The 15,225-nt window shown below is 38.1% G+C and overlaps 4 protein-coding genes across 4 annotated transcripts; all 4 read right to left on the bottom strand.

The window, feature by feature from the left end:
* tmem53 (transmembrane protein 53) lies at positions 1–2,279 on the bottom strand. The gene is made up of 3 exons (XM_079875589.1): positions 2,058–2,279; positions 1,742–1,845; positions 1–1,034 (listed from the first exon to the last, which is right to left on the bottom strand). The coding sequence occupies exons 1-3, from the start codon at positions 2,110–2,112 to the stop codon at positions 336–338; spliced, it is 858 nt and encodes a 285-aa protein (XP_079731715.1). The 5' UTR covers positions 2,113–2,279; the 3' UTR covers positions 1–335.
* A 519-nt stretch (positions 2,280–2,798) lies between these two features.
* opn4.1 (opsin 4.1) lies at positions 2,799–4,776 on the bottom strand. The gene has a single exon (XM_079875571.1). It carries the CDS (start codon positions 4,633–4,635, stop codon positions 3,121–3,123), a length of 1,515 nt encoding a protein of 504 aa, XP_079731697.1. The 5' UTR covers positions 4,636–4,776; the 3' UTR covers positions 2,799–3,120.
* A 1,855-nt stretch (positions 4,777–6,631) lies between these two features.
* On the bottom strand, positions 6,632–8,469 carry pxdc1a (PX domain containing 1a). Its single transcript, XM_079875590.1, has 6 exons — positions 8,181–8,469; positions 7,791–8,033; positions 7,603–7,703; positions 7,387–7,501; positions 7,189–7,285; positions 6,632–7,065 (listed from the first exon to the last, which is right to left on the bottom strand). The coding sequence occupies exons 2-6, from the start codon at positions 8,029–8,031 to the stop codon at positions 6,852–6,854; spliced, it is 768 nt and encodes a 255-aa protein (XP_079731716.1). The 5' UTR covers positions 8,032–8,033; positions 8,181–8,469; the 3' UTR covers positions 6,632–6,851.
* A 606-nt stretch (positions 8,470–9,075) lies between these two features.
* On the bottom strand, positions 9,076–14,972 carry LOC307161070 (uncharacterized protein). Its single transcript, XM_079875543.1, has 8 exons — positions 14,740–14,972; positions 14,003–14,519; positions 12,940–13,645; positions 12,384–12,465; positions 10,420–10,644; positions 9,936–10,069; positions 9,399–9,473; positions 9,076–9,307 (listed from the first exon to the last, which is right to left on the bottom strand). The coding sequence occupies exons 1-8, from the start codon at positions 14,748–14,750 to the stop codon at positions 9,288–9,290; spliced, it is 1,770 nt and encodes a 589-aa protein (XP_079731669.1). The 5' UTR covers positions 14,751–14,972; the 3' UTR covers positions 9,076–9,287.
* Between the last annotated feature and the right edge of the window lie 253 nt (positions 14,973–15,225).

The following is a 15,225-nucleotide window of genomic DNA, read 5'->3' as shown; positions in this document are numbered from 1 at the left end:
AGTTAACAGAAGCTTTTATTTAAGGAAGGCACATTAGTCAAATACATTAATACATAAATACATTATTCATTCACAATGTCTAAATACACAAATGTACTCATTCACAATGTCTAAAAGTCTCAATAATGTGACAAATCAATAACTCCCTAAATTACAATTTAATTCACAGCATAAGACAAATACATCAGAGATTTGGGTACAAATTGAACCCTGTTAAACTTCAAATTAAGCAGTTTGTTTAATTTATTAAACAGCAGTGCTTTTATTTCACAAATAGGATTAGCACATATACATTAACAGTGTGTATATTATATAGACGATCAAGAACTGTATAATCAGTGATGCACTTGGAGGCGCTTTTTCGCCAGGGTCTCCTCTGAAGTAGTCATGCAGCAGGTCAGAAATGTCCTGCACCTGTTGGAATAGTCCTCTGGACAGTCTCTGTACAGGCTCACATGGGCAGGGGTGATGAAATCAAAACTTTCAACTGTCAACCCTTTCTCCCGCAACACTTTCACCATCTTCTCCACATCCCTGTACCTGATCACCCGGTCTGCTCTGGAATAGAGGTACATCTGAGGCCAGGGCGCCGGGTGATCCGTCATGGCATCATAGTGGTTCTTGTGAAAGTACTTGGTCACAGGATACAAAACAATCCTGAGAAGGAAAACCGCCACAGCAAACAGTGCCAGGAGGAAGTACTGCAGTAGCACATTGACTTTAGGCCCTAAAGTGGTTTTGAGCGCTCTGAGCGCCCCTATAATGTTTTGGCTGCCCGGTGCACTGTCCACAACTGTGCCCACCACATGCAGAGTGCTGAACTGCTTGTGACTAAGCAATAACTCGACCATGTAGCGGTAGAGCATGAAGCCCCCATTGCTGAACACGTGGAAGAAAATTGGGTTGTTCTCCACCTCGTAGTCATACAGAAGTTCAAGTAATTTGTGCGCAGTGCTTCTTAGTTCCTTGTAGCCCAACGGTTCTGAAATAAAAACGGTCTTCAAAGGAGCCGTGTAGCGTAGAGTCACACATCCCTGCAAATAAATGAGAAGCTGTTGTAAGAACATTATACATGGGTGTAACTTCAACTTTTATTAAAACAAACCGATTTAAACGGTCTCCAATTATTTTCTTTTTTTATATATATGTATAAAGATCACATTAAAACTTTAGATAAAAAAATACTAAAATATTACAAAAAATATATATTAGACCTATGATGATCAAAGAAAATAAAACATTCAATATATATATTGTTTAAAAATTATTTATAGATTACTTTTTTTAATACTTTTTTTTAATTTTCACAACAAACTATTATACATTTAATAAAAAGTTCTGAAAGGTTATGCAAGTTATCATGCTTGATATTAAATATAAGACATATGCATGAATACAATAAATAAAAAAATATTTTATATTGTATTAGTAAGACTGAATGTGGGTATTCATGATACACAAAATAGTATGCCTGATTTAATCTACAGAATGGTTTTAAAGACTACATCATATCAGATGTTGTGAAAATTACATTGTGTGTAATGGAAATGTTTGTGACTGGGAAAATTTCTGGTAAAAATAAATAATAAAAAAAGACTCTGTGGTGCATGTATGTTAGTAGAAAACAAGCTAGCTAAAGTGTGTGTGTGTTTTTTTTTTAACTTTACAGGGCCAAAGGTGTCCATTATTAAAGAAACGCCAACATATGTATGTTTTCAAGGCCTTTAGGAAAATGTGTCACCTGTTCGTTATAAATGGAGCTGTATTTGGCGAGATGTTTGTCTCTGCTGCCTGCCCAGCCAAGGAGAATAACGACTGGCTCCTTTGATCCGCGCCAGTGTTTCTCTGTCAAGACAAGAATACCGTATCCATACAACACGGATTCAATGATACACACACCTAGTGGTTGACATGAAATCCCTATTATTATTAAAGCTCTCTAATTTATCGCCTATACGGTTATAAACACAATTTGCGCTGAATAGACTGAACATATCAACAAAGAATTAATCAAACAAACAACCCCGTGCGGCTGTCAGCCTCAGAACAACACTTACCTGAGATAAGTGCCTCTGGAAAAACTATGTTGTAGTCTATACCATCATCCCCCATATTGGCAGTTATTTCCTAAATCTTCTGTCTGCCATTAATATTTCGCTTCAAATGAGTGTCGCGTTTCACAGCTCTCGTGCGGCGGAGCGGACAATCACATACGAAGAAGATAACACAACACGAGTGAAGCCGACAACATCAGCGTGTCATTGTTTCATACAACATCCGGGTCACAATTCACAAGTCACAGTCAAATATTCAAAATAAAAGTCACTTTTCAAGCAAAAAGATTAATAGTTGATAATAAAAATTACATTAAAACCAATAGATATGCTGTTTAAAATTAATATGACCCCTTTAGTTCTGAGAAAAGATGCATTGTTTCATATTCTGTTTCTAATGCAATGAAATTCATACATTTTAAGTGTGTTTGAAGTGCCTTCATTTTTAGAGCAATTTTAGGAATGTACAATGAACAAAATGTGACCTCGTATTCTGTTTGGGAGATCTTAAGACTCTTTTAATTGGAATTTTTAATTGTTTAATTATTATTTTATTTATTTTTTTGTATATTTTTATTTTTATAGTTGTAGTAAAAGTTTGGTATTGACCCTATAAAACAGGCCACCACGTTTTTCTGAATTTGTTGTATTGTGGCTTCACTGAAATTTGAAATACAATTAGAATTAAATAACATTAGAATATAAATACACAATGTCAGAATAAGCAGGACTACTGATGATAACTGTAAATGCTGTTTTATTTAAATAAAAATTATGCCAAACATTATATTCATTTAATAACATTATATAGGCTATATGTAAACATTTACTCACACTACATGCCACAATATCTTGATCACACCAGAAAAAAACAAGATGGTTATTATTCCGGTTTTATAATTCAAATAATAATACATTTTCTAAGTTCACACATAACCTGGAAATCATTTCATCTCAAAAACAAAGTTCACAAAACTAACAAGACAAGGGTTGTTCACGACATGCAAAGAGTAAATAAGGACATCTATTCTTAATAAAAAATAATAGGTCAAAGCTACTAAAGTTACTAGTACCCTGCAGAGCTCCCTCCGAGGAGCAAAGCCTTTCCATCAGACAGAGACTCATCTGCTGCATCTGTTTCAAACGTAATTGACGGCACCGGTACACTTACAACTTTGTGGGCCTTCTCTGATTTCTGCCCACTGGCAGTGCTATTACTTGACCCTGGTGAAAGAATGACAGTATCTGTAGAGATCTCGGTGGACACACGACGACCAAACGTCAAGGAACTGACGCTGGAACCATCAGCCTCACTCTCAGTCCAGCAAGAATCACTATCTGAAGCAGAAGACAAGCGTTTCTTCCCCCAGCGGCCGTTAGCTCGTGCTGCATTGCCGATGCTAACTCCCAGGGAGCACTGGCTGGAGAGGGTTGGACGACGGGAACTAACGCTGCCGGAACTAAAAGAGGAACGGAGCTCCTTCTCTTTCACGCGTAAGATGGTGCGGAGTACTGGGATGTAACGGGCAATAGCCGCCCGATACTTTGGATGCGTAATTGCGTAGATGATGGGATTATGGATGGCTGAGGCCTTGGCAATCACAGCAGGTACTGAATTCATATAGGGGGTCAGGAGATGGGAATAGCCAGCCGTGGCGGTGAGGGCCACCACAGAGTAGGGCGACCAGGATATTACAAAAAGCAAAATGACCAGGAGGGCGATTTTCGCCATCTTCCATTCGTTCTGCATGCGTTCATACACCTTCTGCGTTTCCCCACAATCCAACTCTCTAATTTCCTTTCCCATTGCTCGGATAGCTTGGAAGATTCCAAAGTAGCAGCTGACAATAATGCCTAGTGGGATGAAGAACACAAAAATGAAGAGCAAGATGGTGTACGCTCGAACTGATGGAGTGAAGGTCATATAGTCCCAAGAACAGGAAGTCTGAAGACCCTCTGGAACATAAGCGCTCCAGCCAAAGAAAGGCGGAAGGCTCCAGCCCAGGGAGTAGAGCCACACAACGGCCAACACCGCGCCTGCTTTGCGTCGGCTAACGTTGCCCACCAAGGCAAGAGGCTGAGTTATGGCTAGGCAACGATCAGCAGCAATGCCAGTCAAAGTCATCATGGAACAGATCCCAAAAAGGGCACCACAGAAGGCGTAGAGCTCACAAATGCGCTCACCAAAGATCCAGCGCCTGTGCAGGCTGGCTGCAAAGAACACGGGCGACTGAGTGAGGGACATGAAGAAATCAGCCACAGCCAGGTTCACCACAAACATGTTCCCTGCAGTGCGAAGAGTACGGCTCCGGCAGAACACGTAGATCACCAGTGCGTTTCCAATCACTCCGGTGATGCCAACTATTAGAATTACAGCGCCAATGATGTAGTGAGCATGATCAGGAACATCCACGGTGGGAAACGGGTGTGGAGGCTCATGGTGGTGGCTGTGGGTCGGCCCATGGAAAGGTACATGGAGTAACTTGTAGTTCTTGCTGCCCAGGGACTCCTTAAAGCCTGCAGTGCAGTTGTTGTCTCCAGGGGCACAATGATGCCCTCTCCATGAAGAGTGATGGCTCATGATGTGTGGCTTGATGTCTCAGTCCTAAATTTATTTTTTATACAAAACTGAAGGAAATTCTGTTAAAATAACTGGAGAAAAAAAAAAGGGTCACATTCTTGTTTTAAATAAACAGTGCTGTTCTCCTCTTTGTGTCAGTCTGTGAATGGTGGCTCCCTACATTAGCTTTTTATATACTAATCAATGCACCACCAAGTGATTATTGATCAGTAAGTAGTTCACAACTTGTTGTAATGGTCAAAAAGTGTCACTTGGCCTATGGCAATGGTAAACAAAAACACTCAAAATGTTGACCTTGTTAAAATCATGTTGAACTATTTCTGGACTATTTTGCTTTATTATCAAATTTACCCATTATAAGATAATACTGCCTTATATATCTGAAATTAAAGTAAAATATATATTGGAGCATTAACAATTTATGAATTATATTAAATTATCAAACATATTGAAATAATAATATATAACAAAACAATAATATATATATAATTTTATTTGTATAGCACCTTTCAAAGAAGAACCCATTTTACAATAATAAAAATATTAAATTAATGTGCATTACAAAAGATGGAAGTTAAAACTAAGTGAAGTTTTTTTTTTTTTTTTTTTTTTTTTTTGAGACTTGAGAGCTAACATTGTATGTAGACTTTTCATATGCTTTGTTTTATTGTGTTTGATAATAAACGGCAATGACACAGAGAAAGAAGTCCCCTTCCACATGAATGGCCCTTTTTTCATAATATCATTTGAAGTTTGAATGTGTAATTATTTGAAATGTTGGCAAGCACCCCAGCAGTGAGTTGGACAAGCATGTGAGCGGTAAAGAGGTCAACAGGAAGAAATGTAGAGAGCTGTTTCGATTTTTAGAACTCATTAACTACAAAAATGCGTCCTTTGTTTGTTGTTTAGAGTAGTAAATTAGGCCAGATGTTGATGGAAACAACTCTTTTTGACCCAAAACTAAGGGTGTATGGATTGTCTGAGTGGTTGCAGTGAGTCAGATCAATCTATGCAATGTGAAAATGGAGCACAATGACAGTTTCAATAAGGACTGATTAACATCCCTCATCGTGAGAACTGCTCAGTGACCTGAATGTGGTCTGAAACGATTCTCCATGTTCCAGCTAAATAATGATCAGCCTATACTAGCCTTCAGTCTGTTTCAGGTTAGTGACTTGACCTACTTGAGAAAAAAAAAAAAAAATAGATGTATTTATCCCAACAGTCATTATTAAAACTGAATATAGTTTTATTTTGACCTTTAATTGTGTTTGAGTGAATCAAAAATTATTGTACCCTTAGTACTATAACACAGCACTACATGGAAAAACATATGTGAGCACTGCAGCTTCTAATTAATGGGCAAACTATTTGGCTAGGCCCTTTAATTCCCGGCAACAAAAATCTAAAATACAATGGCATTCTTTAGAATGTGTTTCCAAATTTTTGACAAGAGGGCTTTTTTGTCTTACAACATGACAATGCCTCCTTTGGCCACAAAGCAAGGCCCATAAATTAATGATTTACTGAAGAACTTGACAGGCCTAAACAAAAGTTCAGACTTGAACCCCATTGAACACCTGTGGAATAAACTTGACTGCAACGATCCCATCATTCATCTTCGGACACTGACATCAGATTGGGAGCATATCCCCATAGCCATGTTTGATGACTTACAAGGAGAGTGAAAACCATTAATGCCAAAGGGTTTGATATTAAATGCTCAACAAGAATATAAAGTGTGATGTTTGAGTATCAGCATACTTTTGGATATATAGTGTAAAACAACCTAAAGATATAGGTTGTGTGTGTGTGTGTGTGTGTGTGTGTGTGTGTGTGTGTGTGTGTGTGTCTGTATATAGTGTAAAACAACCTTCATTCACAATAAATGAACTATTAAAGCTATCAACTAAACATTTTATATGATTTATATGATTATATGATGATTTGTAAATGCCATAAAATGAACAGAGAGGGGGAAAAAACATTAATCAGACCTGCTTAACTTTTTTTTTATTAATATTACAGTTCATCTTAACATAGAAAATATGAATCATATAAATCTTAAAATTATTATTTTTTTATAAATCTTTGCAAATCATTTAGAAGTGTATTATTTTGTTTAAAAAAAACTTTAAAAGACAAAACTTTAAAAATGACAATATCTGTAGACTTTTAAAATAGAAAGATGTAATTACACAGTCAAGTGCATTATGTCACTCAAGGATGTCTGTCTCACTGGCTTGTTGGTGGAGGTAGGTCAAGTTGCTAGTGGTAATTTGTGATTTTTTAGGTTGATAGTCTGTATCTTTACTTTCAGTGGTACCAGGAGTCATGAAGCCCTTTCCAGGTTTGTGTACAGTTTCCTTGACACATCGGATTCCATGTTGAATTCTCGTTCTGTTCCATATCTGGGACTCAATCTCAGAGCTGGATGTGACGAAACAAAACATACATTTTGATTCCATACATGTTGATTCCACATAACTCACATGAGCAATATATCAATAGAAGAAATAGAAGAGTGACTATTAGGATGTGTCAGATATTTACTTTGAAGATGGCTCTGCTGCTCTTTCTGCTAGTAAATACGCATCAAAAATAACTGTTTCTGTATTGGCCAAACAAAACCCATTGGCCCTTCTGACATCTGTAGAAAAGCATCATATTATATTAGCTAAAAAACTTGATTATAATCCAAAATCAGTTCTCTGTAAGATCAAGAAAATAGGAGAATTCATGAATACAAACCAGCTACAGTGACAGGACTCTTGTTGAAAGGCTGGATTGGTTCATACATGGTTTTCAAGGTATAGTCAACAGGTGAAGTCTTGAAAAATGTAAGAACTGCCTCGGACTGAGAGAACTGTAAAGTAAATTACTTGCATGATTATTGAACCTATACAATAGGGCATCAATTCAATTATTATTGACATAGGGGATGGGCAGGCTAGTCTTTAGAATTACCTTTTGTGGCATTTTGATTATATTTCTCAATAATTTTTCCACTTCATCCAACCTGGTTTCAACATTATTATTTTCTTCTGCTTCCTTTATCCTCTGTAGTGCTGAAAAACATGAACACATACAACAAGTCTCCAATCAGTTAAATCGCCACTTATTTCAAATGTCATAAAGGCACATAAATGTCATACCATCAAGCATCAACAAACGTCCTCTGTCGTCTGGAAATGATTTGCTCAAATTCTTAACAAGTTTCACTAAATCGTGATATCTCCTTCGCAGATATGTTATGCTTTTTTCAGACCATTCGGTCCTAATCTCGAAAAATTCGTCTTCTTCTCCAGCAGGACCAACAGCGAAGCGGTCGAGCCCAACGACCCAGCAGTCATTTACGCTCAGGTGAGGCAAGAAATCCGTATCAACACCTGCCATAACTGAATCGTGTCATAAACACATTAAATAGAAATTATCTCGAAATTAAATTTGATATAAAGAAATAAGAAAAGAGAACATGCATTCCGCTTCAAAATCGAAAACCGGCTAAATATCCATCAAAATTAGAAAGCAAATCGTGGGATTACTTTCGTGGGATACGCAAATCTTCTGACACAACTTGTACAAACTTCAAACTCCTCCGCTTTCCTCTTCGCCTGCAGATAGTGACCTCTAAACGCCCCATTTGTGCGCAGTCCCTGTGAATTCCCATTCAAAATCATGAATTTCTCAAGTTCACACATCGACTGCAACTGTTAAAGGTCATCGAGTCTGTTATTCCTGTCGGGTTCTAGTGGGCGTTCCTATTCTGTCGTAGTATCCAATTGTATCAGGCGGCAGGTCACTAACGGCAATGTCATTGGTTGCCGCCGCTGCTCGTTTGCATAATGCATAGAGTTGAGCTCGAGGTGATGGTGAAAAGAAAAAAAAAAACAGTAATTAAAAGTAAACTACTTTTACCCAGTTTCCTTCTCATTACTCCAAAGTAAATGTTACAAATGTATGTATCCTAATAATTAAAACAAACATTTAAAAACGCCTACATAAAGCTTATAGTCCTCTGTGTAAAGTGAAATTTGGCTGATGGTGCACTGAGCAACAGGTTGGATAATCCAGTTTCTATTGGATTGCTAGTGGGATTTGCTTGTAGTTTTAAGCGCAGTATTACACTTGCTGTATCATGGCATTAGTCAATCCTTTCATCGCTTACTATTTTAAATCTATAATTAACCACCCAATGAAATAGAGTAAATTACATTCACCTATATGACTTTAATTACTGTGTCAATGCTGAGGTGATCAACATAATATTCCAATAGCAATGGTATATGGAATTTACTGATTTACTTTGTTTGCATAAGAAAACAATACTTTGCTCTGTCATTATAAAATAACTGACTGGAATAAAATAAGTGAGTGGAAAGAGAAAACTCCCAAGGCAAAGGAATTAAAATTTTATATAAAAAAATACATTTTATTTACAAATAATAAATATCACTTGGATGTCCGTGCTCTTTGAGAAGGTGCGGTTTGGGAGCCAGAACCAGAGCTGTTCCTCTGCCCCAGTGCGGCGGTTTGTTCGGCACTGTGATGTTTCCTCATGTGTCGCACCAGCAGCTGGCGGTCTGGTGTGGAATACTGGCACAGGTGACAAGGGAATGACTCTCCTGTGTGATGACGCCGTGAATGGAGGTCTAGGCTCTTCTTCTGGATGCTGAAGCAAAACGCAGAGGACTATTCTTAGCTAGAGATGGTGTATGAAACAAGTGTAGTCTGTCGACTTTATGACAGGCGAGTATATGTACCTGCTGTATGGACAGTACTGGCAGCAGTAAGGCTTTTCTTGTGTGTGCGTCCTTGAGTGTCGGCGCAGAGAGCTTCTGTCAATAGAAGCATAGGAACACTGTGAACACTTGTATGGCTTCTCACCTAAAGCAAAAAGAAAAACAAATCACTAGAATTCTCACACTCAGGGAGTGCAATGTCATGGCAACTGTTCTATGAGAACCAGTCTTTTGAAAGGAATTCCATTAAGCTTTAAATCTTTGCATGTCACCATGAGCCGTCTTTCTCCATATATTTGCTCCATTTCTAATTAAAGTAGCGTGGGAAAGTCATTTAATGGCCTGGCTCTGATAATAATCATTTCTGTTTAGTGACCAGGAATAATAAAGGAGAGATGGACAAGATGTGTGACTGTCATTCCGAAAACAATGATCTATTGCCACTGCAAGATTCATATATATATATATATATATATATATATATATATATATATATATATATATAAAAAAAAGTTTTAATATTAAAAGATGATATCTACAATGTGCTTGAAACTGCACCTGTGTGGACACGCAGGTGCTGTTTGAGTGAGGCTTTGAGACGAGTGCAGTAGTGGCAGTGTGGGCACTTAAATGGCTTATCTCCTTGATGAATGCCCATGTGACGCCGCATGGTCAACTTGGTAGAAAACTTCCTGTACAGAGATAGACAGAGGTAAATTATAGAAAACTGACAATCAAAAGTTATCGCAAAAGAAAAGGAAAGGCATGTTAAGCATGATTATTCTAGATATAATTTTTTTTTTTTTATTAATGTTTGGGGCCAGTAATATTTTATTCATACTTTTATTCAGCAAGGACACATTAACTTGATCAAAAGTGACATTTATAATGTTACAAAAGATTTCAATTTCAAATAAATGCTGTTCTTTTGAACCTTTTATTTATCACATAATAACAATCCTTTGAACAGTAGTGTATGCACTATAATATACGACCACATTAAGTCAAAATAATATAGCAAGGAAAGAAATGATTCTCGTACTTGTCACAGAGGTTGCAGCAGAACTCTTTCCGTCTGGAAACAGTGAGTCCAACAGATGTCTCACCCTTCAGGTGAACCACTCTGTCCTTTCCTCCTTCTTTGCTCTTTTCTCTTCCCGCAACCATGTTTTTCAACCTCTTCTTCCTAACCTGGGACCATGACTCTGGCTTCATTCCTCTGAGACATTCTGGGTATTTGGTGGATGAGTTAAGTTGCTGGTTTTCTCTGAGTACAGGCAAAGAAGTCGGTTTCAGCATTCCGACAGTCTCACCAAATACTCTTTAAAGCAGTGGTTCTCAACCTTTTTGACTCCGAGACCCCTGTCGTCCACAATCATTTTTGAATATATTAAAGGTCCCGTTCTTCGTGATCCCATGTTTCAAACTTTAGTTAGTGTGTAATGTTTTTGTTAGAGTATAAATAATATCTGTAAAATTATAAAGCTCAAAGTTCAATGCCAAGCGAGATATTTTATTTAACACAAGTCGCCTACAGTGAACGGCCGGTTTGGACTACATCCCTCTACTTCCTTCTTCAATGACGTCACTAGAACAGTTTTTTGACTAACCTCCGCCCACAGGAATACACAAAAAAAGGGGGCGTGTTCTTGTTGCGCTCCCACGGAGAAGAGGAATTGTTGCGTTTGTAGAGTGTGTTTGTCGCCATGTCATCGAGACGCTGTTATTTTCATCCCGGAGTCCAATCACCTTTGTTTGGCCTTCCCAGGGACACTGAACTTAGAGATCAATGGTTACAATTTATGCGCATGCATCTCCACGTTATAGAGCTGGTAAGTCCCGCCCCTTCCGCTAACCCTACTGGACCTCTAGGTTGAAAAATCGTCAATGCAAGTGAATGGGAGAAAATAATTATTTTCTGGTCCCGTTTGAATTTTGCCATGAATGTGAACATATGTTGTCTGTGAATTTTTAATATAATTTTTCGTGAAAAGAATGCTACAATTTAGCTGGTAGAAGTTTGATACGGTTAGACTTTGTGTGAGAGCACTTTGTGGACTACAACTCTTCGCTGCTTTCGACACGAATCTGAAGAAAGAACAGCCCATTTGGTTTGAATGTTGACATTTGGGTACAAAACACAGGCATCTCGATCTGTCTCCATTTATTATCGCAGCATTAGCACCGTGATTTGACAAGTGGAGGGAAATGTGTTATGGGGTGACGTCACATAGGCGACATGTAGTCTTTCTCGTTATGCCTTTTCCACAACTGCTAGCCAAATAATCCTACAATATACTGTCAAACTCGTAACATGAAAAATTATATAAAAAAATTCACAGACAACATATGTTCACATTCATGGCACAATTCAAACGGGACCAGAAAATAATTATTTTCTCCCATTCACTTGCATTGACGATTTTTCAACCTAGAGGTCCACTTGGGGTTTTACGGATGGGTGGGACTTACCAGCTCTATGGTAAGAGGCGTGACCTTTCCTGGCAACGTGCGCTAAGCTGCTGTCGAATCACAACACAGGAACCGCTGGCACAATCAGAACTCGTTACGTGTTTCTGAAGGAGGGACTTCATAGAACAAGGAAGTCATCAGCCCGTTCTTAGGACAGTGAAAACAGCGGTATACAGATAAGTAAATTGTGTGAAAAATACTGTGTTTTTTTACACGCGAAACATGAACACATGTTATATTGCACACTGTAAACACAATCAAAGCTTCAAAAACACACGAAAAACGGGACCTTTAAATCTATGGATACTCATTGTTTCTGTAAATTTCAGGATTCCAGAAGTTTCAAGAGCCGAATGTTCTTCCCACTCTTGTTAACCAATGAATTTGTATGACTTTCTTTTCATTTATTTGTGGTTTACTTAATAAAGATTAAGGATGAGGTTAATATTTTTTATAAATATTTAATAAAGATTAAGGATGAGATTAATATTTTATACATTTTATTTCTACCCGATGATAACACAAGATACTTACATACTGTGAGCAATCTGTTTTTCTTGATCAGCCTGTTTGTGTTGAGTGTGAATATGCTTCAGTGTTTTCTTCCATGACTTCTCTAAAAAATAAAATTAAAAAATAAAAAGATATAAGAAACAGCAAAATTCAACAGAAATACAGAGCAAGACAAAGAAAATAGCTATGAAATTTTTCAAATTATTAAACATTTTAAAGTTTATGATTTTCGGTGTCTGAGATGAAAAAGACTTTATCCAATATTGAATTAAAAATAAATTTCTAATTGAATGTTAAGGGTCTGGATAAAATAAATATTAAAAACACGTTAAAAAGAACAAACACTACTATTGTGATTATGCTTTGGATCACAACCAAGAACCAACTTTTAGGGTAAATCTAGCCCATCGATTCAGCAAAGACGATTTTGATCTGTACATCCTGCCAATACACATATTAATAAAATACTAGTTCAAAACGTACAATTCTTGTACTGGGGTCAAGTCTTTGAAAATGTGCACTCCAACATAGGCTAATGCTTGTCATACCTGTATAGCATACAGTAAATAATGTGTACCTTTGAAATCACAGTGTAAGCATTTAAATCCTTCTTGAAAATGACATTGTTGGTGTATTTCCCACTCCTTCCCTGAGTGACACGATTCCAGGCACAGAGAACACTGCACCAGCCCTCCAGACTCAGATCGACAGTGATGCCGCTGATTATGCCTTTCTTCATGTGCTTCACAAGAATCAGCTCTCCTAAATGTCCTGGGGCAAACACTACATTTATGCCTCTTTGAGCCTTTTCTTTTTCCATGTCCCCTCCAGTGTTGCTCCATATCAACCCACTCCTCTGATTCGCAACCGCAGCGAGGGCATCTGAAGCCTTGGTCTCCACTATGGCATTTTAGGTGCACCTCTAGCATGCTACGACTGGATGCAACTGTCTGGCAGAGGATACAGGCCAATCCGCCATCCTCCTCCTCAGACGGCTTCTGCATTTCAGCATCCATGCAGGTATCTCCAGCATCCTGCTCACCTTCTGGATGGGATAGGCTTTTTGTTGAATTTGCAGACTGAGGTAAACACTTAGTGCTTGAGATTCTGCACAACCCAAGAGTCATGAGATGAGCCGACTGGGCCATTTCCTCATCCTGAACTTCTGTGTCCATTCCACTGTTCAAAGGAACAGCCAGATCTGTGCCAGTATCCTCTAGCTGAAACACAGTTTCCTCCTCGCTGTCCTCATCATGCCTACCCTCCTCAAACAGTGTGCTCACCTTCATAAAACAAAAGTTTACATGTAAATTATCTAATATTTCAAACTAAATTAAAGGAATAGTCCACCCTAAAATGTGAATTCTGTCATCATTTACTTCTTGTTCCAAACCTGTATGACTTTCTTTTGTGGAACATAAAAGAAGATATTTTGAAGAATGTTGGTAACCAAACAGTTTTGGTTCCCATTGAACTGAAACTGTCTGGTTACCAATATTCTTAAAAGGATCTTCTTTTATGTTCCCCAGAAGAAAGTCCATCACACAGGTTTGGAACAACATGAGGGTGAGTAAATTATGACAGAATTTTCATTTTTGGATGGACTATCCCTTTAACATTGCAGGAATCTTTATAGTCACCTCACAAGTTTGTGCCACATGCAAGTTGCCATCAGAGTTGGAGCCCAGGCCAATGTCACATGACCGTGGGCTGATGTTTTGAAACATGCCGTACATCGGGAGGAGGAAAGACATACGCTCCATGTCCATCTGATCCTCGTTGCTTTTTGAGCCAGAATGGAGGTCGCTCTCTAGGTCGTATGGAGAGCTGTTATGGTCGACCTCATCTTCATCAACAACCCTCATTCCTACGCCCAAACTCTCCTCATCCTCTTTCTCCAGACATGGCAGATGGGGGCATGGGGACACTGGATCATGTCTTTCCATGACATGATGGCTAATCTTGGCTTTTTGGTTGCTGGTAAATTGACAGACTCTACATCGGTATACTTCAACTAAGAAAGCTTCCACTAAAGAGGACACATGAGCTTCAATGCCTTCGGCTGAGCTGCAGTAGAGACTGGAAGTGACATTTTCTTCTGCAATTCGAAGGGTTACTGGTTGAACGTCTTGATATGCATCTTTAAACCCACCCATTCTAGGAAACATTAGAAGAAGAAAATAGATCAGTTAGTCATTATACGGTCTTGTAAATTACCCTAAGTACGACATATTTATTGTTTTTTAATTAACAATTAATGTTAAATGAAGATTAAGATGCTTAAGTTGTGGTTGTGGCCAAATTATTGCACCAAGTGAGAGTGACAAATAGAAACAGGTCTTTCATTTTCCCGTTCAAAATCATTAGGCTAAATTACCTTTCTCCCATTCTGATGTTTCTGTTATTTTTGAAAGATCCTGCTGTGCTGAATTGTTTGACGAAGATAGTAGATTCACAATGTCTGACTGTGATACCAGTACTAACTTCAAAATAAACAATCAAACTGTCTTCCAAATATTAATTTAAAAGGTTCTGATTAGATATTTGCGAACAGGTGTACCTAATAAAGTGTCCGGTTATATGTGTAAAGGATGTGTAAATTATGTACGTACCTGCATCAAAAGAGTGGTGTCTTTAAATGACGTAGCTTGTGCTACGGAAGCAAACGTGCGGTTTAGGGACCACGGCGTAATTACAATCCACAGCATAAAATGTGACATTTGCTATATTTTTCTCTGTACTGACAAAATTAAACGTTGTTTTCGTGCTCGACCCTAATTTACAACTACTTTAAGTGTGTAGGCAAAACAGCGAACACTAAATCGATCACAACTGTTCGTAGACAAGACATTTTCTAAGATCC

This window comes from Squalius cephalus (genome assembly GCF_949319135.1).
Source record: "Squalius cephalus genome assembly, chromosome: 7".
NCBI lineage: Eukaryota > Metazoa > Chordata > Actinopteri > Cypriniformes > Leuciscidae > Squalius > Squalius cephalus.
This window is presented reverse-complemented; position numbering and strand designations above follow the sequence as displayed.

Bases quoted from the DNA above. Each gene is read 5' to 3' on its own strand.
- tmem53 (XM_079875589.1), bottom strand. From the start codon at position 2,112: ATGGGGGATGATGGTATAGACTACAACATAGTTTTTCCAGAGGCACTT. The intron at 1,846-2,057 runs GTAAGTGTTGTT...TTGTCTTGACAG, and splicing joins TCCAGAGGCACTTATCTCAG to AGAAACACTGGCGCGGATCA. The intron at 1,035-1,741 runs GTGACACATTTT...ATTTATTTGCAG, and splicing joins GCTCCATTTATAACGAACAG to GGATGTGTGACTCTACGCTA.
- opn4.1 (XM_079875571.1), bottom strand. From the start codon at position 4,635: ATGAGCCATCACTCTTCATGGAGAGGGCATCATTGTGCCCCTGGAGAC.
- pxdc1a (XM_079875590.1), bottom strand. From the start codon at position 8,031: ATGGCAGGTGTTGATACGGATTTCTTGCCTCACCTGAGCGTAAATGAC. The intron at 7,704-7,790 runs GTATGACATTTA...CATGTTTTTCAG, and splicing joins ACGTTTGTTGATGCTTGATG to CACTACAGAGGATAAAGGAA. The intron at 7,286-7,386 runs GTTTGTATTCAT...GCTTTTCTACAG, and splicing joins GAGTCCTGTCACTGTAGCTG to ATGTCAGAAGGGCCAATGGG.
- LOC307161070 (XM_079875543.1), bottom strand. The intron at 10,070-10,419 runs GTACGAGAATCA...ATCTCTGTACAG, and splicing joins TGCTGCAACCTCTGTGACAA to GAAGTTTTCTACCAAGTTGA. The intron at 9,474-9,935 runs GTGCAGTTTCAA...TTCTATTGACAG, and splicing joins GCACCTGCGTGTCCACACAG to AAGCTCTCTGCGCCGACACT.